The following is a 21,039-nucleotide window of genomic DNA, read 5'->3' as shown; positions in this document are numbered from 1 at the left end:
TTATCGCTTGCACAGTGCTCCTTGGGATGTTTAAAGCTTGGGAAATCTTTTTGTATCCAAATCCGGCTTTAAACTTCTCCACAACAGTATCTCGGACCTGCCTGGTGTGTTCCTTGTTCTTCATGATGCTCTCTGCGCTTTAAACGGACCTCTGAGATGATCACAGAGCAGGTGCATTTATACGGAGACTTGATTTCACACAGGTGGATTCTATTTATCATCATTAGTCATTTAGGTCAACATTGGATCATTCAGAGATCCTCACTGAACTTCTGGAGAGAGTTTGCTGCACTGAAAGTAAAGGGGCTGAATAATTTTGCACGCCCAATTTTTCAGTTTTTTATTTGTTAAAAAGGTTTGAAATATCCAATAAATTTCGTTCCACTTCATGATTGTGTCCCACTTGTTGTTGGTTCTTCACAAAAAATTACAGTTTTATATCTTTATGTTTGAAGCCTGAAATGTGGCAAAAGGTCGAAAAGTTCAAGGGGGCCGAATACTTTCGCAAGGCACTGTATCTTCCTCACAGAGGGACAAACTCTGATATCGCATAAAGACAGAGGGTGAACACACGGTTTGTTCTGCAGGTTGTTATCATAGAACCTGCAGATCATCAGCTGGTTTAAAAGAGGTGCGTAGGTTAAAGCTGCGGTGGTTCATTTATTCAGCACGTTTCAGCAGCAGAAACTCGCCACAAAAGGACATTTTAATACAATTCATTAAAGAGCCAACAGAATAGAAAAGAAAGACGAGCTTTAGACAGGTAGAACAAATCAGTGGTGACGACCTGAGACGCAATAAGTGAAAACTCTTGTGCGCACAAATCGACTCCCAGGTCTCTGAAGCCTCATGTTTTCCCAGCGGACACAGATGCACCAACCAACAGAAGCTTAACTCAGAGCGCCACGGGTTTAACCCCTGACCCCAAATCTACCGACCGCTGACGTCAGCAGCTGGAAACGAATCTGACTTAATGAAAGGCTGCGGCAAAAAGAAACGTCTGCAGCCTTGAATAATAAATAACAAGACATAAAAATACAATTTAAATGCCTTCATATTAATGCATCACTCTTCTAACAATATAACATAACAGTCAGAAGACTCTGGATCTCTAAATGTTTTTGTATTTTCTGTCAATTTGAGTTAATTTATTTCCCAACAGCTGTTTCCTAATATTCTGGCGGAGAGATGAACTATTGATTAGAATATCCTGAGTCTGAATTGACTTAGTTTTCCATCAAGAAGTTACATCTCTCTTTGTATTACTGATGTTTTTATGGAAAGCTGATATTTTATTATAAATACTGTAGTATTTGTATTTTCACTGCAGAGTGCCGTCTGTTACTGCCGCTGGATTCTTGTTCCTGCTTAGAAGAAGAAGAAGAATGAATAAATAAAAACATGGATTAAAATGTGTTATCCCATAAAACACACAGAGGAAGATATTTTTTTCAACCCTGAGTTGTGTCTGCAGGAAAAACCCAGGGCCAAACAAACCCTCCGTAAAGCCTAATTACTGTGGGCACTCGCTAACTGATTGCAAACAAGATGAGCGTATCAACATGACGATCAGCTCCTCGTCTCATTTACAGGGAGTTTGACACAAACGATGAAAGTGCGGGAGACATGTTCCCTCCGTCGCCCCCCGGGGGAAACGAGACCCTGATACCGGCTGATAATCTGCCTGTTGGCACATTAACAGTTGATCAATTTGCGTCTTCCTGAAATTAAATTAAAACAAACAATAATAACAGAATGGAACTGGTCCCTGTTTATCACTCGGGTTTCAGCTGTTTGAGAGGAACTTCCTGCTGATAAACTCTGAAGTCGCAGACTTTACCAGGTGAAAAGAAGCACCTGAACACACCATTAAAAACTTACTGTGGATGTTGCTTTTTCTTTGCAACATCATATTGTTGAAACACTGAAATATAAAGAGTCGTGACACGGCTTTTACTGCTTCATTTCTCTGTTTGAACGTTATGTTGAGCTTTTTTTTGCTCCAACGGCATCGAGTGAAGAGAAGCAGGAAGCCTCCAGTTTGGCATTTTTGGCCAACATGATTTTTGTAACCAGGCAGCAACAAACGTAAAACAAAATGTACTTACCTGAAAAATGAGCACCCACGATTGCCATAGTAGCGACTTGTCAATCAGCTTGTAGCCCCGCCCTAAAGCCTCCCCTGCTTCCTGGTCTGTGTTCCTCTAAATGGGACCATAATTTACTAAATGAACATCATGCTGTGTTGAAGAAGACTTGAAACTAGCGACTGAGACCAGAAACTCATCAGGAAAGTGTTTACTGAGGGAATAAATCAGCTGACAAGTAGAAACATTTCTTCTTTCTGCAGCCGCTGGAGTCGCCCCCTGCTGGCTGTTAGAGAAGATGGCACTGACTTCACTTTTCAGACCCGGAGGTTCCTGCTTGGTCTGTAGCCCAAAAGTTGTAGCGTGGGTTTAGGAGACGAACATGCTGCCCAGTGTTTTCCACAGAAGCTACGATCACATCCAAAGTCTGTTTAATCTGATGTTTTAAATCTGCCTGTTGGTTGGGTTATTGACAGGTAAGGTGGCTTTCGTCCAGCTCGCCGACCTGATGAACATCGAAGTCATCACACTCAAGTCAAGACCACACCCGCTCCACAGTGTGTGCCCCGCCCTCTACACGTCGGCCCCCAGCCGCCTCCTCTGCCGAATGGTCCAACACAGGTGAGACCGAAACAACGGCATGCTCAGTTTGTCTGTTCCAGAGTAGATTTTAAATGTATAGTTGTGCAAACCATTGTCCGTATGGTAGAATGTGTTGTCGTTAGGGGTGTGACGAGACACTTAACCCACGAGACGAGATTTTAACACCATTTTTAAGAAATCTTTAATGCTGAATTATATGAAAATTTTGTGCATTAAACTCATTATTTCCTGCATTCTGATGAATGCTGCACCAGTTTGTTTTTTTATGTAAAGAAAAACACAAAATTCAGGTGGCAGGAGACAATTCACCTAACTACACTGAACAAAATTATAAAGGCAACACTTTTGTTTTTGCCCCCGTTCATCATGAGCTGACCTCAAAGATCTAAGACTTTCTCTATGGACACAAAAGGCCTGTTTCTCTCAAATATTGTTCACAAATCTGTCAAAATCTGTGTTAGTGAGCACTTCTCCTTTGCCGTCATAATCCATATTATATTTTGTATATTGGGGCGGGAAATGGTATTGCACAGGCGTGCCTTAGGCTGGCCACAATAAAAGGCCACTCCAAAATGTGCAGTTTCACTGTATGGGGGGGTCCGGGGGGGTCCAGAAGGGTCCGGAAACCAGTCAGTATCTGGTGTGACCACCATTTGCCTCACGCAGTGCAACACATCTCCTTCACATAGAGGTGATCAGGTTGTTGATTGGAGCCTGTGGAGTGTTGGTCCACTCCTCTTCAACGGCTGTGTGAAGTTGCAGTCAGGTCGAGACCCCGTTGAGGACGAAGAACATGCAGATGCGCTTCCCTGAGACGGTTCCTGACAGTTTGTGCAGAAATTCTTTGGTTATGCAAACCGATTGTTGCAGAAGCTGTCCGGGTGGCTGGTCTCAGATGATCTTGGAGGTGAAGATGCTGGATGTGGAGGTCCTGGGCTGGTGTGGTTACACGTGATCTGCAGTTGTGAGGCCGGTTGGATGTACTGCCAAATTCTCTGAAATGCCTTTGGCTTATGATAGAGAAATGAACATTCAATTCACGGACAACCGCTCCAGTGGACGTTCCTGCAGTCAGCATGCCAACTGCACGCTCCCTCAAAACTTGCGACATCTGTGGCGTTGTGCTGTGTGATGGAACTACACATTTTGGAGTGGCCTTTTATTGTGGCCAGCCTAAGGGACACCTGTGCAATACCCATGCTGTCTGATCAGCATCTTAACAGAATGTAAGTCAGGGCAGCTCTCAGTCATTCTGTGTTGCTTTCACATCTTCTGTAGATCAACTTTATTTAACATTGTCCCTGCTGAGTCAGTCTTCCCTCCTCTTTGTGTCTTTGTTTGGGGAAGTGACCTCTTTAAATGTGATTGTGGCTCCTTTTCATCTCCATGAGAAATTATTTAATTCAGTGATAAACTCCTGGACTTTAATAGCTCCCGTCTTTCAGACAGTTTTCACCTCATGTTCAAAACTTTCTGCACATACGGAATCTCTCCCACATGTCTGTGGACTCAAAAATCAGAAATCTCACCACAAATCCACGCAAATTAACTTATGCAGCTTCGATAAAGTGCAGCTCACAGTCCCAAACAGAGCAAGGCTGCGCTTCAGTTATTGGATGTTTATGTTGCAAATCTCTACCAGCTACGTGTCTGGACTCACAGCTCGAGCAGGTTCGAGCAGGCTCTTCTCCGCTGTTTTTACAGCGGAGAAGAGCGTTCAGCTGCCCGGACGCACCGCGAACCAGACAGCGGAGAACTTTACTAGAGACTTTGTCTGACTACAGGAATGACCTCCTAGATCCATATCAGAACACTATATCAGAACAGAAGCCCTAAGGTCAGCTAAAGCTGCAGCCCAATCCTCGGTTCTTATCCTGCTTGACCTATCAGCTGCCTTTGACACAGTCAATCACAGGATCCTGCTATCTGCACTCTCAGCAATGGGCATCTCGAGTAAAGCTCTCCTGTGGTTCAAATCCTACTTCTCGGTTTTGTGGCGAGGACAATTATCCTCCTCCCACTGCCTCTCCACAGGGGGGCCCCAAGGCTCAGTGCTAGGGCCCCTTCTATTCTCAGTTTACACCACCTCACTGGGGCCAATCATTCGCTCGCACGGCTTCTCTTACCACTTCTACGCAGATGATACGCATCTCTACCTATCCTTCCCGCACGATGGATGAAGGCTCGCCACCTTCAGCTAAACCTTGCACGTATTAAAGCCTTCATGGTAAATCCAGTGTAAAAGCCCAGAGCGAGCTGACGAGCAGGTTAGTGACTTTATCCTGTCAGTTTGTCTCTTTACAACGACAAGTGTTGCAGTGTTAGAGTCCTACCTGAAGAGAGGCTGTGAAGTCTTCATGTTACACCGTACGAGAACCACATACAAGATTATTTATCAAGTTCGGACTCTGTTTGGAAAGTATAAAATATATATTATATATATATTGCATGTGTCCAATAAAAGTAAACAAACGACAATAAAAGGTTAGGGAAATTACTTATTCTGTCTTTGATTCAGGGTTTTTGGGAAAACATTAAATAAATTTGTTGACTTTTGTTACTGTTTTGTCACCATTTATAGCTCTACAATGGCTTTATGATCAAATATTTTATTAAAGCACAACATTGTTTACAAGCGTATCAAGATATTTAGCCTCTTAATTTTGCACCACAATGCAAATGCATTTAACTTTAAAATTTACAAAACTTTCTTACAGGGGGCATGCACCCGCACCCCCCGGTGAGAAGGTTCAATCAGAGCAGGGACGTCCCTCTCTAACTTCAAGAAGCTCTTGAAAACTCATCTCTTCCGAGAACACTTCCTCTTATAACAGCTCTAGCTCCTGACCTCTAACATGCACTTCCTGTGCTCTTCTTCTTCTTTCTCCTACAATGATCTTGTATTGATTGCACTTTTTAACTCTTACTTCCTTCCCTAGGTATTTACCCCATTGATGTGATATGTACTATGAGCTGTTACTAGTATTTATTGTCAGCTGTAGATCTCGTGCTGTATTTGATGCTCTGTTGATGCTTGTATGTTGTTTCATCTCAAATGGAAGTCGCTTTGGATAAAAGCGTCTGCCAAATGAGTAAATGTAATGGAGAGAGGAGAAACCAAGTGAGTTCAAAAGCAAGGAATATCTGATTTTAGAAATTTGAGGAGCATTTTACCGCCAAAACAGGACCGTAAAAGTTACAGTGAAGTGCAAAATATCAAACTAAAGTCTTAAATATGATTTAATAAAAGCAGCGGTAAAAAGAAGTCTTGATTTAAAGAGTTTGGTGAGGATGAACCTTGACCTGCAGAAACTCATCAGCTGTGCTCTGCTGTGTGTGTGTTTCAGGGCCTTTGTAATTGTGTACGACGTGATCATCCTGGTGAACGCCGTGTTCATCGGTCTGGACGAGAGGAATCCGATGATCGCTAACTCAGAGTGGGTGTTTCTGGCTCTGTACCTGCTGGAGATCCTGCTGAAGCTCTACGTGTTTGAGCCCCGGGCGTTCTTCTCCAGACACAGCTTCTGGAACTGGTGAGGACGAGCCGGCGTTTACCGTCGGATTTTCAGCGTTTGTCCCAAATAACCAATGGATTCTGGGTAACGTTTGTCCACAGGTGGCTGTTTATGAGGATGACGAATTGGAGAGGAGCCCCAGCGTCTGATTGGTCTCAGATATCACATGATGCTCGAGTTGATCTGTGGAAAAGTTGAAAGCAGGGATGTCACGAAAGCCGACACTTCGATACCAAGTCGTTGCCAGAACCCTGAAAATATGATTATATTATATTCAGCAGTTTTGGCAGCCGTTGCCTTCAACAGCTCCGTGTCAAAGCCAGTTCTCGGATGTTGGAGAGCTAATTTAGGCAGACGTCTCAAAGTTTGGATCAACGGCGATGCAGTTTGCAGCGCTAAGAGCTGAAAGTCTGTCCAACGCACCTGTTAGTGTGGGAGGAGTCGGGCAATACGAGCCATTTAAATCATCAACACCAATAATAATAATTTGTTTTTCAACATAGAGATCTCGCACCTGTGAGTTTGAAAACAAAAATGTATTAAGCACATTGCGAGGTTGTACTTGCTCATTTATAAATATATTGACATTAAACCACCACTCATCTGTCCTGGACATCCTCTCACAGCTGTTAGTTGTTCTTTGTGAAGTTTAAATGTTTTATTAAACATTTAGATTTATTGTTTAGGTTTTTGTTTTTTACTGTGGTATCAAAAATCTTGGAATTTCTCTGGTATCGGTATACTAGATATCTGCTATCGTGACATCCCTACATCCTAGAAAACTTATCGTTAACGTTAGGTTAACGCTAAATTAATCGAACACTTTGGGACGTTTTTATTCAACTATTTACACTTTTGTTTTTGTTTTTTTATGATTTGCAAGATCTTGGGTCGACGTAAGTGTTGAAGAAAATGTGTTTAACTTTGTACAAAATAACAGTTTCTATTTCAGTACTGGTTTGAAAGTGTTTGTGTTTGAAACTCAATAAGTGTTTTGGAGAAACTCTTTCTGATAACATTTATAATGAAACATCAACAAATGTAACCCTATGAGCTGTCACGTCCGTCTCAAACAGCTTATCTGCGTCCCAGATTATAAGTACAAGGTACGTGCCACATGTTTCAGTTCCATTACCTGCTGCTGCTTTTATCTTCAGTCCCGGCCTGTAAGCGCTTGGATCCGCTCGCTGACACTTGTTATTGATTTTTAGTTTTAAATTTTTTTTCAAGTCATCTTTATTGCAAAAATAGGATACAAAACACAAGTGACTTACCAAAATATACATAACAATATACAAACCTATAACACGTAGACAGAATACAATACAGTTTAGCCAGGGGAAGCTTATAGGCAATTACAAAGAGAAAGAGGACCACATGTTGACAGTTTTAACCTTAACCTTTTTGTTGTTGGAGCCAGAAATCAGATTAATATAATGTACAACTTCATGGAGAAAAAGTACTGATTATTTTTTATTTTTTATTTTTTTTAGTGCTGAATTTATGTTTATAAATGTTTTGCCAACAGAATTAATAAATTTATAATGAAGTACATCTTTTCTTTACTTTGACTTCTATAAAAGCAAAATACAACATTCTCCCACAATAAGGCAAAGTCTTTATAAATATGGTCTTTTCATTGATTTATTGTTCCCACCCCACAATAAATCAATGACGAGACCATATTTATTCACCTTTTTTAGGGAGTAAAACAACTTCTGAACTATGGAGTTACTTTAGGGCCAAAAAGTCTGAAAGTAAAAATAAAAAAAATCTTGTCCAGAAAATTAAAAGAGAAACTGTACAAATTAAACAACAAAAAAAAGAAAAAGCTGTGACTTTACACATTCTCTGGGGTTTCGCTGTTTTGATTTCACTTTGAAAGCTTTTACTTTCAGGAGCCACTTTATTAGGTACACCTGTCCAATTAACCCTGCTGGCATAACATTTGTCTTTAAGGTGGTGTTTGTCCTGGACTACATCATGCTGAGAGGTGTTACTATTTTGATGTCCTTTTGTGTTACCAAACACGAGGAGTTCAGAAAGTTAAACGGTTCAGGACGACACCATCACTGACTGAGCTCAGTGCTACAACACAAACTGAACTCTGCAGGCTTCAGAACAGATTGCTCAGGTGTACCTAATAAAGTGGCCACTGATCGCGTTACGGCCAACTGAAACTCTTTTGCTGCACCTGTTGACGCTGTACTTTTGCAGTTTTTCCAGCTGTGCGCCCCCTGCTGGCGAGCTGTGCAGCTGCGGTGGCGGTCAGACGTGTTTGTGGGTTTCGTGGATGTTTTTAAAGGACTAGACTCAAAGATGGCGGCTCCTTCTCATTTGAATGGAAATTGCTCTCTGAGCCAAAACAGTTTTCTAGCTTCTGTGATACTGTGAGGTTTTAATTGCACATGCTCAGTAGTGTTTTTTTTGTTGTTGTTGTTTTTTTTTACTTTATTGCTTCTAAAACACAAACATTCATTATGTGTACATAAATGGAGAACTGGAGAACTTGCCAGGAGAATATAAACTTGGTAAAGAAAAAGATTAAACAAAATCAGATGAATAATAATTCTCTTTTATCGTGGAGGTCCATGGGGAAATGCTTGAGCGGTGGCGCCGTATGCTGCTTTATATTTGTGTTGTCATGTGAACGCACACAAGGTGAAAGACGACCGGCTGCATTTCCCGCTAATGCTGGTTCTGCTTTCAGCATCATCGCTGTGGAAGAAAAGTATTCATGTTCAACTTGAAATGTTTGTTTTCTGATTGTTTATTTTTCTGGTTTCAGGTTTGACACCATCATCGTCATCTCCGCTCTCATCGCCACGATCGTCAACTCCGCCGTAGAGTCACGTATGTGCTGTTTTGATTTATTTGAACTTAGTGACAGTTGAGCTTTAGCATGCAGCTTAGAAAACGGGTCATCACACTTTGTAATGCTGGAAACAAATAGTGGATTTATTTATTGACGGTAGAGTAATTTAATAATCAATTAATAATTGAAGGCATTAATCAAACAAAACCACCATCCATTCTCTAACGTCTCTCTGTAACTTAATACACTTTGGGTTGGCTCTATAATTAGACTGGAGGTTTTTGCAGGAGGAAGACGTGATTAAAATGCAAAACAGTCAGATTTTACATTTTTTACTGTTTGTTGTGGCCTAAAATGCCAAATTTTTTGGAATCTTTTCTAAAAAATTGCGATGAAATTTACGATTTAAACGTTGAATCGTTAAATAATCCCTCCAGGATTTTACAGGGCTAAACCTACCCCTAACCATGCATATTTATACCCGGAGGGACTGACAAAAACCTCAGTTTACAGTAAGACATCTGAGAGTTTAGCACAATGCAAAAAAAACCTACAACAGCACCATAGCAGTGGGTGGCTATGAAAGATGACTTTTTAAGAACAGAAATAAATGAGCTTCATTCATTTTTTATAATCCCTCCTGTGACGCTGACACTCGATGTGGAATTCGTGGGACATTTTCACCCTTTTGATATTTTGTTGACTAACAAATTAACAACAGATTCATTAAAATGATAATTGATACTAAATGACACATCCACTGGTTTTGTTGGTCTTTCTTAAACGTCGACCTGCATCTGACTGCCCTGTCTGGGTCTCAAACAGCCTCTCTTGGGATAAATAAGTACTAGGTCCTTTACTATTTATACTTTTCATTAACAAAGTTATCACTCCCACACAAGTCAAGGCAAGTCAGGTTTATGTGTAAAATAAGTGTAAAATTACCAACGACATGGTGCCAGTACAATTATAAAGTACAGACACATAAAAATGAGCAAAATGAGATATAAAAACACATAAGATATACACAAAAATACAACAAAGTACAATAAGATGCATGATGGTGAATCAACAAGATAATAAATAATTATAACTTTTATAAGAAATCATAAAATACCCTAGGCCTAACTATAAGCTCTATTAAACAGAAAAGTTTTAAGCCTCCTTTTATATACGGAGATGTTGGATGCTTCCCGAACCCAAACAGGGGTCTGATAGCTAAAGGCTTTGGCTCCCATTCTACTTCTAACGTACAAACACATACAAATAATAATAATATGATGTATAGTAACAGCACATAATATCCGCTTTTATGCAGATGACACAGTCTTGTCTGCATCTGGCTCCTCTCATATCTGCTTTAACGTCCTTCAGACATCTCTCCTGAATCTCGTACTGAATGCTGATGAGACTAAACATGTACTACATGAACATACTGACAATGAAACTGTCCAGTCTTACAAAGAAACTTAACAGCAGGGCGTTTAAACGGCATGAGGTCAGACTGGCACAGACACTAAAGATTAACCTGGTTTCTCATGTTTTTGCAGAAAGATGACTGGACAACAGTCAACCATAATTTTTTGCTTCTCTACCGAGATCTCATTTATTCTAATGCTGTTCGACCTTAACCAACTTGATGTGCAGTTTATTATTGTGCCTCATTACAGGAGATGAATATCGTCGTATCCAGTTTTGGGAGTAACATGTTACAAGTCATGCAATTAGAGTAATGTTTTGCTTTTTGCTGTAACGCAGTAGTATAACGCATTACTAATAAATTGTCAGTAACATTATACTTGTTACAATCTCAGTAACCCATGTTACAACACATTCTAACTCAAAATTACTCGAACCCACCAATGCAGGCACATCTTACTGTCTGAAAAAAATGATAGCACCTCAAAAGTAGTGTAAAGCATTGCAATTCAGAGACAGTAATACTGTAACTAATTCAAATAACAGTAATCTATATTGTATTAGATTTTGGAAGTAACTTGCCCTACACTGGTCGTCTTTATTTATAAAAATCTCCTGCTTCAGAAAACATGTCTGTTTTACTCTCTTTACCCCTAAATACCAAATATATGTAGACAAACTGCCTTGTTACCACTTAACACCTTTTTTTATAAATTGTAAAAATAAATAAAGCTTGAATGTCTCATCGGCTGATTTTAAACTTTACTATGTACAGATATCTGTTTTTCTCTCTATCTGCTGTTCTCAGGACTCTCTTGAAAAAGGGATCTTGATATCAGTGAAATGACCTGATTAAATACAAGTTCTTTATATTTTATATCACCCCACTAACTTATAATATTAAAAAATGTGTTGCATCCTGAGAAAAATGTCATGTATAACAACATAAGTCGACCCAGATTGTGAAATGAGCCCCTCATGGGGAGGTGTACATGTTTATCTGTGTATGTGACCAACTGTCTGTTTGATTTGAGCCTCCTGGGACAATAAATCCTTTTTCTGAATAATCCTTTCCTTCCGGTTGCAGCGGATGGTTACACCAGCCGTCAGATCCTGGACATCGTCTTCATCCTGCGGGTCCTCAGGCTGGTCCGGGTGGTGGACAGCATCAAAAGGTTTCAGCTTCAGATTGTTGCAGCCTGAAATGCCGGATTTTGTGGCAGCTTTTCTAAAATAATGCAATGAAAGTTGCAATATTTTTTTGCAATGAAATTGTGAAATCTGCAAAGATGTGATAGATAGATATATTTTGAAACATTAGAATTATAGTTGAATCATTCAGTTATTTTTGTAGGCAAATGTGAGACGTTGGTGTCACACATGTCTGCTGCTCCTTCTAAACAAGGAAGTGAGTTTGCCGACGGCGATGAGGTCAAAGTTGCAAGTTGTGCTGAATTCACAGGGATTTGTTGAATTTGTGTCGATCGCGACGTCACAAAATCCTGGAGGGACTGAAAAATACTTGTTTCTGACTGGCAGCAGGTGTAAACGTGGTTGTAGTTTGGTTCATATGTTAACCTGTAGGAAAGCATAGCAACATTTGGACACCTGGGATTGATGAGATGAAGGAAATGACTCACGTGTCATTACTTGTACGTGTTGATTGGTTTGTATTTCTAACGCTGAGGACTCGTTCCCTGTCAGGTTTCGTGCCATCATCAACACCCTGATCAGGATTGGACCGGCGATCCTCACATTTGGACAGCTGATCATTGTAAGTTCAAACATACTGTCAGGCGTCCCTGTTTTCAGAGCTGTGATGTAATAACCTGCTGCAGCTAACGCGGCTAATAACAAGTTAGCATCCTGGTAGTGAAGCTGGCTGCTCCTCAGGTGGTGTACTACGTCTTTGCCATGGTGGGGATGGAGCTGTTCAAAGGGAAGGTGAAGTTCTACGAGGAGGGCTCCACGGACCCGGGGAAGGAGTACTGTGGAAACCCTCTGCTGAAAGGAACGGCCTTCGCACAACTCAGCTACTGCAAGAACAACTTCAACAACGTGGTGTCCTCCTTCATCCTGCTGGTGGAGCTCACGGTGGTCAACCAGTGGCACGATATCCTTTTACTTGAACGCCTCACACACGGAGGGACAACATTTTACCAGATCGAAACCCTATCTGCTGATCACTGTTCCAAAAACTGCGATCTGAACGAGTGGATCCTCTAAGAGCTTCCATTTTATTTTAGAGCAGGTGCATCACTGTTGTTGTGTAGTGAGTCGAGCTAGCTGTGCTGCTGAAGCGCTGAGCTGAGTATTTCCCCTGTTTTTCCTCCAGTAAGTACAATTTGAAGAGAAAATTCAAGATTCTAGTATTAACAAAAAGTATTTAAGAAAAACTATGTTCAAAACCATTCAGATTGACCTTGGGTCACTGGATCAGATCAAAGAATTGCAAGTAAAAAACAAAGAGTTGCTCAAAGCGATTTATCTTGTGGTGCAGGGTTTGTTATCGTTTCAGTTTTATCTGGAATCTCAGTTCCGGTTCCAGCCCCTTCACCACAGATCTCCTACCTCCTCTTCCCCTTCATGGTTAAAGGGAAAGGAGTCTCTGTCCTAGAGGGGGCATCTCTGGGGACTCGTCTCATCTGTAGCCATCGTTGGTTTCCCTTCAGTATAGAAGGTGAACGTCAGCTCACCTGTGTTTTGTACCTGACACGTTGATGCTGTTAGCGTTAGCCAGGGGCGGACTCGGACAAACATTCAGCCCTGGCACTGCCCGCATCAGCACGCATCTCAACTCACGGACACGCATTCACTACTTGGGCTACATTTGTGCACTGATGGTGAAATAATATAAGCAGTGGGCATTTGACAGAATTTAAGTAACCTAATCGAGTTTGTCAGCTCAGGACCAGACCGGCTGCTGCCAACTGGGCCAAAAGCATTATTATTATTATTATTATTATTATTATCATTATTATTAGACATAGGCTATTAATATTATAACCATAGGAAATTGTGCAAGTGATAAAACCTCATCTTATGCACCGTTGTCCTGTAAAAGTAATTGATTTATATATATTCTGGGTTTCCCACAGAACGACAGTATATTTTAGGTTATTTCTTACCTTAACTCCACATTTTATTTTAGAATTTACTCACTAGCCTTCTTGAATCTGCTCTCTTTGCCTTCAGTTCTAATATTCCCACACCAGCACACACGCACAGCGGCCTGCCCCACCGCTTTCTTTCTGTTTGTCGGCCCTGTTGACTTTCTCCATCAGCTGTGAGCTGCGTTTTATAAAGTGGCTGAAATGACGCAAGGAGGAGGCTTGTTAATGAGGAAGCCTATCGAAACCGAAACCAGCGTTGTACCCAGGTACACCTGTTCACTGTTGCTTTCCCTGGTCCATGCTTGTAAGAAATCCACCGTGTCTGCGTCTTATAGCATCTCTATCAGTGTTTCTCTGCAAAATACTTGAATGGGTCACCAAATATACTCGGGCGGCCGTGTATCTGATCATAAAAGTAGTAATACCACAGTGTAGAAATACTCTAACATGTAAAAGTCCTGCTTTCAAAAATGTACTTGAGGAAAAAGTACTTAAAGTAAAAGTACTCCGTATGCTGAAACGCTCATTTCGGGATAATATTTATTTTATTAGAGATTATAATTATTCATGTGTTCATCACTTTAATGTTGCAGCTCGTTTTAATCACTTTATGTTCTGCTGGGTTTGAACTTACCGCAGCGTCATTTATTACTTGTCTTAAAAATCAAATGTAATGCAGTAAAAAGTATAAAAGTAGCATAAAATAAAAAACCTAAAGTAGTGGTACTTCAACATTGTACTTAACTACAGTATTTGAATGTACTTTCCAACAGTGAGTTCTGGTTTCTGTTGTGCTGAACGTCTTCGCTCAGATTCAGGTTTGTGTTTCTTCCTTACCGCGTCTCACTGCTCAGCAGCGGCTTCGTCGCCGTCACCCACGTGTCGGCCAGGATCTTCTTCGTCCTCTTCCACATCATCGTCGTCATCGTCATCATCAAGTAAGGCTGACGTCGGCTGTCCTCTCAGTAAACACTGTTTCCTGTGACATCACGTAGCCTCCGTGTACACGGCGCTCTCTCAGTCATGTTGTAGTCGTGCTGATCACTTCCTGCTGTCTTTCAGTATCTTCGTGGCGTTCGTCCTCGAGGCGTTCTTCGTGGAGTACTCGGTGGACAAGAGCGACCTGCAGACATCTCTGGAGAAGAAGATTGAGGAGCTGGAGCTGGCGGTGGCGCAGTACGTTACCGCCAAGTCCGGGACAGAAGATAAACACTCTCTGATTGCCTCTTTAACATGTTTCATTATCCTCCGTGTTGTTTTGTCCACCAGGGAGAAGATGGAGGACAACTTGGTGAACGCCATGGAAACCATCGACAACGACCAGGGAACCGGCCAATCGGCGGACAACAGACCCTCCCTGATGTTTAAAATCGCTTCAAAAAGTAAGAAACAAACAAAAGAAACACTTCAGAAGGAAGGACGGTTTGTGTCATGATGTTCGGCTCTACGTGTTGGAAACACGCCGTCCGATTATTACGGTAATACGGGAGAGGAAATCCAATCGGCCACCAAATCTGGCAAACTCTGATTTTACTTTTTAAATGCGTCCCCACATCCCGCGGAAGTGTTTCATGTCCAAACTACGCTCAAGGAGGCGCCTTTCAAATAAAAACCGGTAGTTTTCATCAAGAGTCGGTCCAGTTTTAACAGACGTCTGCCGTCACCAGCTGCTCCGACCGTAAACCTCAACGAGAAGAAAAGCAGACGAACCGTAGTGTCGAGTCTTTGTCTTCTCAGTGTTTTCTCAACACCAGTTTAAACTCCGTCTCTGAGGAGGCACCAGGACAGACCAGTGCCGTATAGTTTCGCCTTTCCTGTTTCTGACCGTGGCATAGACATCTCGTAAAATGTAATTGAAACGGTCCTTTGATGTTGTTGGAAAGTCCACTGCTACACCTTTATCCTTCCACCACTCTTCAAAGCATCTCTCTGCCCACTTGGTTTGCTTCAGTGTCCTCCTCCTCTTTAGTTAGCTCCACGTGTCTCACAGGGGTCTTTTTTTTTTCTGGCGAAGTCTTCTCAAGCCCCTCCTCCACGGTAAGGCCTCCCAGGAGGTCAAAGTTTCCTACCCGTTTCATAAATATAGTTATACTTGGGGATGGGCAGAGATAAATCAAAATTTATTTTAAAATAAGATACCAAATACTGTCATTTTTAACTGTTTCAAGATGAACTACAAACTACAGCAGCCACGACATGAATAAAAAAAACAAAATACTGTGTAATTGTATTTCAAAAATACTAAAAGTACTTTTCCAAATCAGCCTGTTTGATGTCTCCCTTCAGCAGAACACTCAGATGATTTAGTGGATAACTAAAAGTAGAAGTTAACGTTTACTGTGAGCGCCGCTACTCGGGTCGGATAGTGAGCTGGAACATTTTGTAGACTGGTACTAAAACTTAACAGGAAGTGCTACGTGCGCACACAGCCACCTTGCTCCCACAAGGGTTTAATGTCACGTGACGGTGACGTTTTGCTGCGCCGGCAAAAGTCGGACACAATTTCTAACCTGTATGGCAGCTTTGCATGATTTAAAGTAATTTTCTTTCTTATACTGGCTCTTCATGTAGGCCTTCATTTCAGCCTCTGTCTGAAATGAGCTGTAGATGCGCCTGTCTCTTTAAACCCCCCCACTGTCTTCTGGTTGGCCATTGTCTTGTGTGTTTACCAGGGGCGAGTTCAATCACAAAATGTTTTGCACCAGTTTGCAACATTTTTTCGGATTGAACGACATGTTTCTTTGCAACGTTGCCCAACGTTTCACGTAAACACAATGGCATTAAAAAGGCAGGAAAATGCAGTGCGCTTGCGTACACAAGTCAGGGGACGTTTTGCTGAACTCACCCCAGGTTGCAGCCTAGGGTTGCATGTTCCTTTGTGGGCGTGGCCAGCATTCCCTGCCTGGAGCAAATTACCGTATATGGAAATCTGGCTCGGAATGATGTCATTCCTTGACGGATTTCCATATATGCTCATTTAGTAGAAAAAAACAGTTTAAAACAGAGCATTCAAAGCAGGGGGATATCTGAGGTTTTGGCCTCACAGTTGTTTTATACTAATACTTTTACCTCATTATTTGAATGAGGTCATGTTTGGTCATGTTTAACATGAACATCTGACATTGAAACATTATTGAAATGTTTTATTTATTTATTTTATTTTAATTTTTAATATATTTTATATTTTATATTTTTTTTAACACAAACACACTCTTTGATTACTTTACGCTTTAATTACTTGTTTAATGAAATGTATGGGGTTAATTGTTCTTATGTAGTTTGTATGATTCTTTGGCAATATTGTTGTTACACATTCATGCCAATAAAGCTAATTTGAATTGAAATGCCAGAAAATGTGTGAAAACAAAATAGGTCCCCTTTAACAAAAAATTATTTAAGAAAAACTATGTTCAAATCATTCAAACTGGAAGTAAAAAAACAAAATGAGTTACTCAGATTGGAGTGTTGAAGTTCATTAGAAGCGATTTATCTTTCACAGTAAAGTATTGAAGTGTAGAGTTGGGTTTTATTTCAATTTTATCGATTCTGGGCGACTCGCAGCATCTGCAAATTGCAGCAAGACGAGGCAAAAGTGTGGTTCCAACTTTGTGCAGCCGCAGACTCGGCGTCGCAGCTGCCTTTCTCCCGCGAGGGTTTAATGTCATGTGACATGGTGACGTTTTGCAGCGCCGGCAAAAGTCGGACAAAATTTCTAACCAGCATGCATCACGTTAAGTCAAACGCACCTACCGGCGACAGCTTTTTGTCACGGGTGGCGCCCCCTGTTGTCCATGTTACGTTTGACATGAAGGAATATTTTTAATCGTTTTGTAAAAATCACATGTTGAAACTTGATATTAGGTTTAAAAGTAAAATGACTTAAACGTGTTTCTGGATCACTTGAATAAAACGTGCTCTGCTCTTGACCTCAGCCGGCCTGTCGATCACAGTATTGATCGTCAGTTTTGCTGATTCTGTTTCCTGTCAGGGTATCGGACGGTGGACGCACTGCTGCAGCGGATGTTCGAGGCCGATCTCGACCCCGAAGACTTCGCTGAGAGCGACGATCCTGACGCTCAGAACAGCGGGAACTTTGCAAACCCAACGTTCAGCTCTGCGTAGACGTTTATGTACAAATATATATGATTTCTACAGAGTTATAAATATACTCACTATGTTTAAATCTGATGTTTATCCACCGTTATATTTTTGTATTTCTGTCCTGTAGCTGAAACACAAAGGGAATGTGTATTTTCACATAAAGAATATTTACACTGATGTGTTTCTGTTCATGTTTTATTGATCTCTGACCTGCACGTCTGTTTTTATAGAACAGAAGATTCACGGCCACCAGCCGGACATTAGGAACCAGTCCCATATATTTTAGAATCTTTTTAAAAATCAAATAAACTATGTTGTTAAATAAGGACAATTCTCAGCTTAAGTGTTTCAGTTTAAATTTTGGCTTATGTCTGACACGAGAAAAAGGGCTTCTGTTTACTGTGACTTAAGTCTTTTTTATTTCTTTTTATTAATATTCATTGAAATACTTCCCACATGTTTGGAGTCATGAGGTTTTCTTATCAAATTCAATTAAAAAATCAATCAAATTAAAGCAAAAACAAGATTTAAATTAAACTTAATCAGATGAAATGTAAGTAAATTAGAAGTCTGACTGAAAAATAATAGTAATTAAAGCGGCAAGCAGCGATGAGCGGCCCGAACACCCGCGCAGCTGTTGCGTGCGTCATTTCCGCAAGGGAGTTAAGCACAGCCGTTGAATAGTAGGTGGCGTTCTCATCGTAATAGAAGCTTGGCGTGTAGATGTCTGCAGGGCAGGACTTGAAGTTAACACTGGTGATGTGTGGAAAATATCTAACATGTGGTTGATGTTACTAGTTCAATTCAAAGTGGCTGATTATCAGTGTGTTTTAAGGTACAGCTCTCAAAAAAAACAGCTTCCTGTTTAATGGCGATAAATTACTCACCAAGGCTACAGCATTTAAAAAGAAGTGTCCTAATGTAACATCATTAAAGCGTTATGGCTGTCCTGCAGAACTGGATGTGGTCAGCCTGCTATGTGAAGCATATATTGGTCTTAAGACCACTTTTTGATGGTCTTGGTCTCGTCTCGGACTCTACCGTGTTTGTACTCGGTCTTGTCTGGGTCTCGGACATTGAGGACTCGAGATTTTATTTCTTTGGGATTATGAATAAATTGCTTTTGCGTCTTCTGATTTAATTGTTAACATCTATTGCTGCAAATGCGGCTAATAACCCTCATTAAAAATGTGTTGTTACCGTTAAAGACTGTCACCGCTCTTTAAGCTCTTAGTGTTTGTATGTGGATGTTTATATATAGCATATATTGGTCTCAAGACCACTTTTTGATGGTCTTGGTCTCCACTCGGTCTCGTCCTTCCTCGGTCTTGGTCTCGGTTTGGGCGGTCTTGACTACAACACCACCCTAAGGACCTACAGTGGATAGAAAGTCTCCACACCCCTGTAAAAATGCCGGGTTCTTATGATGTAAAATAATGAGACAAAGATAAATCACGTCAGAACTTTTTCCACCTTTAATGTGACCTATAATGTGAACAGTTCAATAGAAAAACAAACTGAAATCTTCGAGGGGGGAAAATGAAAAATAAAAACCTTACAATAGCCTGGTTGCATAAGTGTGCACACCCTCTTATAACTGGGGATGTGGCTGTGTTCAGAATTAACCAATCACATTCAAACTCAGGTTAACTAGAAGTCATTACACACCTGCCATCATTTAAAGTGACTCTGATTAATCACAAATAAAGTTCAGCTGTTCTAGGAGGATTTTCCTGATATTTTCTTAGTTGCATCTCCGAGCAAAAGCCACGGTCCGCAGAGATCTTTCAAAGCATCAGAGAGATCTCATTGTTGAAAGACATAAGTCAGGAGACGGGTACAAAAGAATTTCCAAAGCATTAGATATACCCTGGAACACAGTGAAGACAATATGGCACAACTGTGACTTTACCAAGAACTGGACGTCCCTCCAAAATTGATGAAAAGACGAGAAGAAAACTTGTCAGGGAGGCTTCCAAGAGGCCTACAGCAACATTAAAGGACCTGCAGGAATTTCTGGCAAGTACTGGCTGTGTGGTACATGTGACAACTATCTCCTGTATTCCTCATATGGATGGACTATGGGTTAGGGGGGCAAGACAGAAGTCTTTTCTTACAAAGAAAAACATCCAAGCACGGCTGAAGTTTGCAGAAGTCCCCCAAAAGCATGTGGGAAAATGTGTTGTGGTCTGATGAAACCAAGGTAGAACTTTTTGGCCATAATTCCAAAAGGTATGTTTGGCGCAAAAACAACACTGCACATCACCCAAGGAACAGCACAGCCACAGTGAAGCATGGTGGTGGCTGGAACCAGGCCTTCGTCAGGGTGCAGGGAATTATGAACAGTTCCAAATACCAGGCAGTTTTGGCACAAAACCTTCAGGCATCTGTCAGAAAGCTGAAGAGGAAGTTCACCTTTCAGCACGACAACTGCCCAAAGCACACATCCAAATCCACAGAAGCACGGCTTCACCAGAAGAAGATTAATGTTCTGGAACGGCCCAGCCAGAGCCCAGACCTGAATCCAACTGAACATCTGAAGAGGGCTGTGCACAGGCCATGTCCTCGCAATATGACAGATGTGGAGCGCTTTTGCAAAGAAGAGTGGGCAAATATTGCCACGTCAAGATGTGCCATGCTGAAAGACTCCTACCCAAAAGACTGACGGCTGAAATAAAATCAAAAGGTGCTTCAACAAAGTCTAAGGGTGTGCACACTTACACAACCAGGTTATTTGAGGGTTTTTATTTAAAAGTTTTCCCCCTCAAAGATTTCAATTTTTTCAATTGAACTGTTCACATTATAGGTCACATTAAAGGTGGAAAAAGTTCTGACATGATTTGTCTTTGTCTCATTATTTAACATCATAAGAACCTGCCATTTTAACAGGGGTGCGGAGACTTTTTCTATCCACTGTATGTGAGGTACCAAAACGGATAAAGTTTGAAACATGTCCTTTCCAAATGCCAGTAGTTGGTGCCATCACTAGGACGGGATATCGACATGTAAGTCTCTCAGAGGCTGACATGTGATTTTAGGACAGATCTGACCATCTCTAGTCCGTTTATATGCTACTTCCTTTTCATGGCGAATCATCAAATTTGACCAGGTCTCTGTAACCATGTGGTCCAGACCGGCTCCTCAGCAGCAGAACTAAGTCCAGGCTGGACCAGCAGGCCTCCTCTCCTGGTTCAGGAGCTCAGGGTAATGTGAGAAGTGAGTACATTTACACAAGTGCAGTACTAAGTAGTATGTCCTTTTACTTTATCAGATAGCCAGAGATAGTAGTTCCTTTACCTTTAAAAAGTACATGTTAAAATTAAATACACAAATACTTGTGTACTTTTACTGCTGACACTTTAACTACATGAAGCTGAGAATACTTG

At 41.1% G+C, this 21,039-nt stretch overlaps 1 protein-coding gene across 2 annotated transcripts in view; it reads left to right on the top strand.

Moving 5' to 3' along the window:
- tpcn3 (two pore segment channel 3) overlaps window positions 1-17,830 on the top strand; it is a 32,974-nt gene extending 15,144 nt beyond the window's left edge. The window contains exons 10-19 of one of the 2 annotated variants that reach the window (XM_046047943.1): window positions 2,564-2,708; window positions 6,038-6,223; window positions 8,994-9,058; window positions 11,527-11,614; window positions 12,144-12,213; window positions 12,333-12,552; window positions 14,400-14,490; window positions 14,615-14,728; window positions 14,822-14,934; window positions 17,541-17,830. In XM_046047943.1, the coding sequence (XP_045903899.1) occupies window positions 2,564-2,708; window positions 6,038-6,223; window positions 8,994-9,058; window positions 11,527-11,614; window positions 12,144-12,213; window positions 12,333-12,552; window positions 14,400-14,490; window positions 14,615-14,728; window positions 14,822-14,934; window positions 17,541-17,674 (1,226 nt within the window). In that variant the 3' untranslated portion in view covers window positions 17,675-17,830. Of the gene's footprint in view, window positions 1-2,563; window positions 2,709-6,037; window positions 6,224-8,993; window positions 9,059-11,526; window positions 11,615-12,143; window positions 12,214-12,332; window positions 12,553-14,399; window positions 14,491-14,614; window positions 14,729-14,821; window positions 14,935-17,484 lie in introns of both variants that reach the window. The other variant, XM_046047942.1, reaches the window with a different exon arrangement.
- The last annotated feature ends 3,209 nt before the right edge of the window (window positions 17,831-21,039 follow it).

Source organism: Micropterus dolomieu, linkage group LG04 (genome assembly GCF_021292245.1).
Source record: "Micropterus dolomieu isolate WLL.071019.BEF.003 ecotype Adirondacks linkage group LG04, ASM2129224v1, whole genome shotgun sequence".
Classification (NCBI taxonomy): Eukaryota; Metazoa; Chordata; class Actinopteri; order Centrarchiformes; family Centrarchidae; genus Micropterus; species Micropterus dolomieu.
The sequence above is the reverse complement of the archived record's forward strand: the minus strand, read 5'-3'. Positions and strand labels throughout refer to the sequence as shown.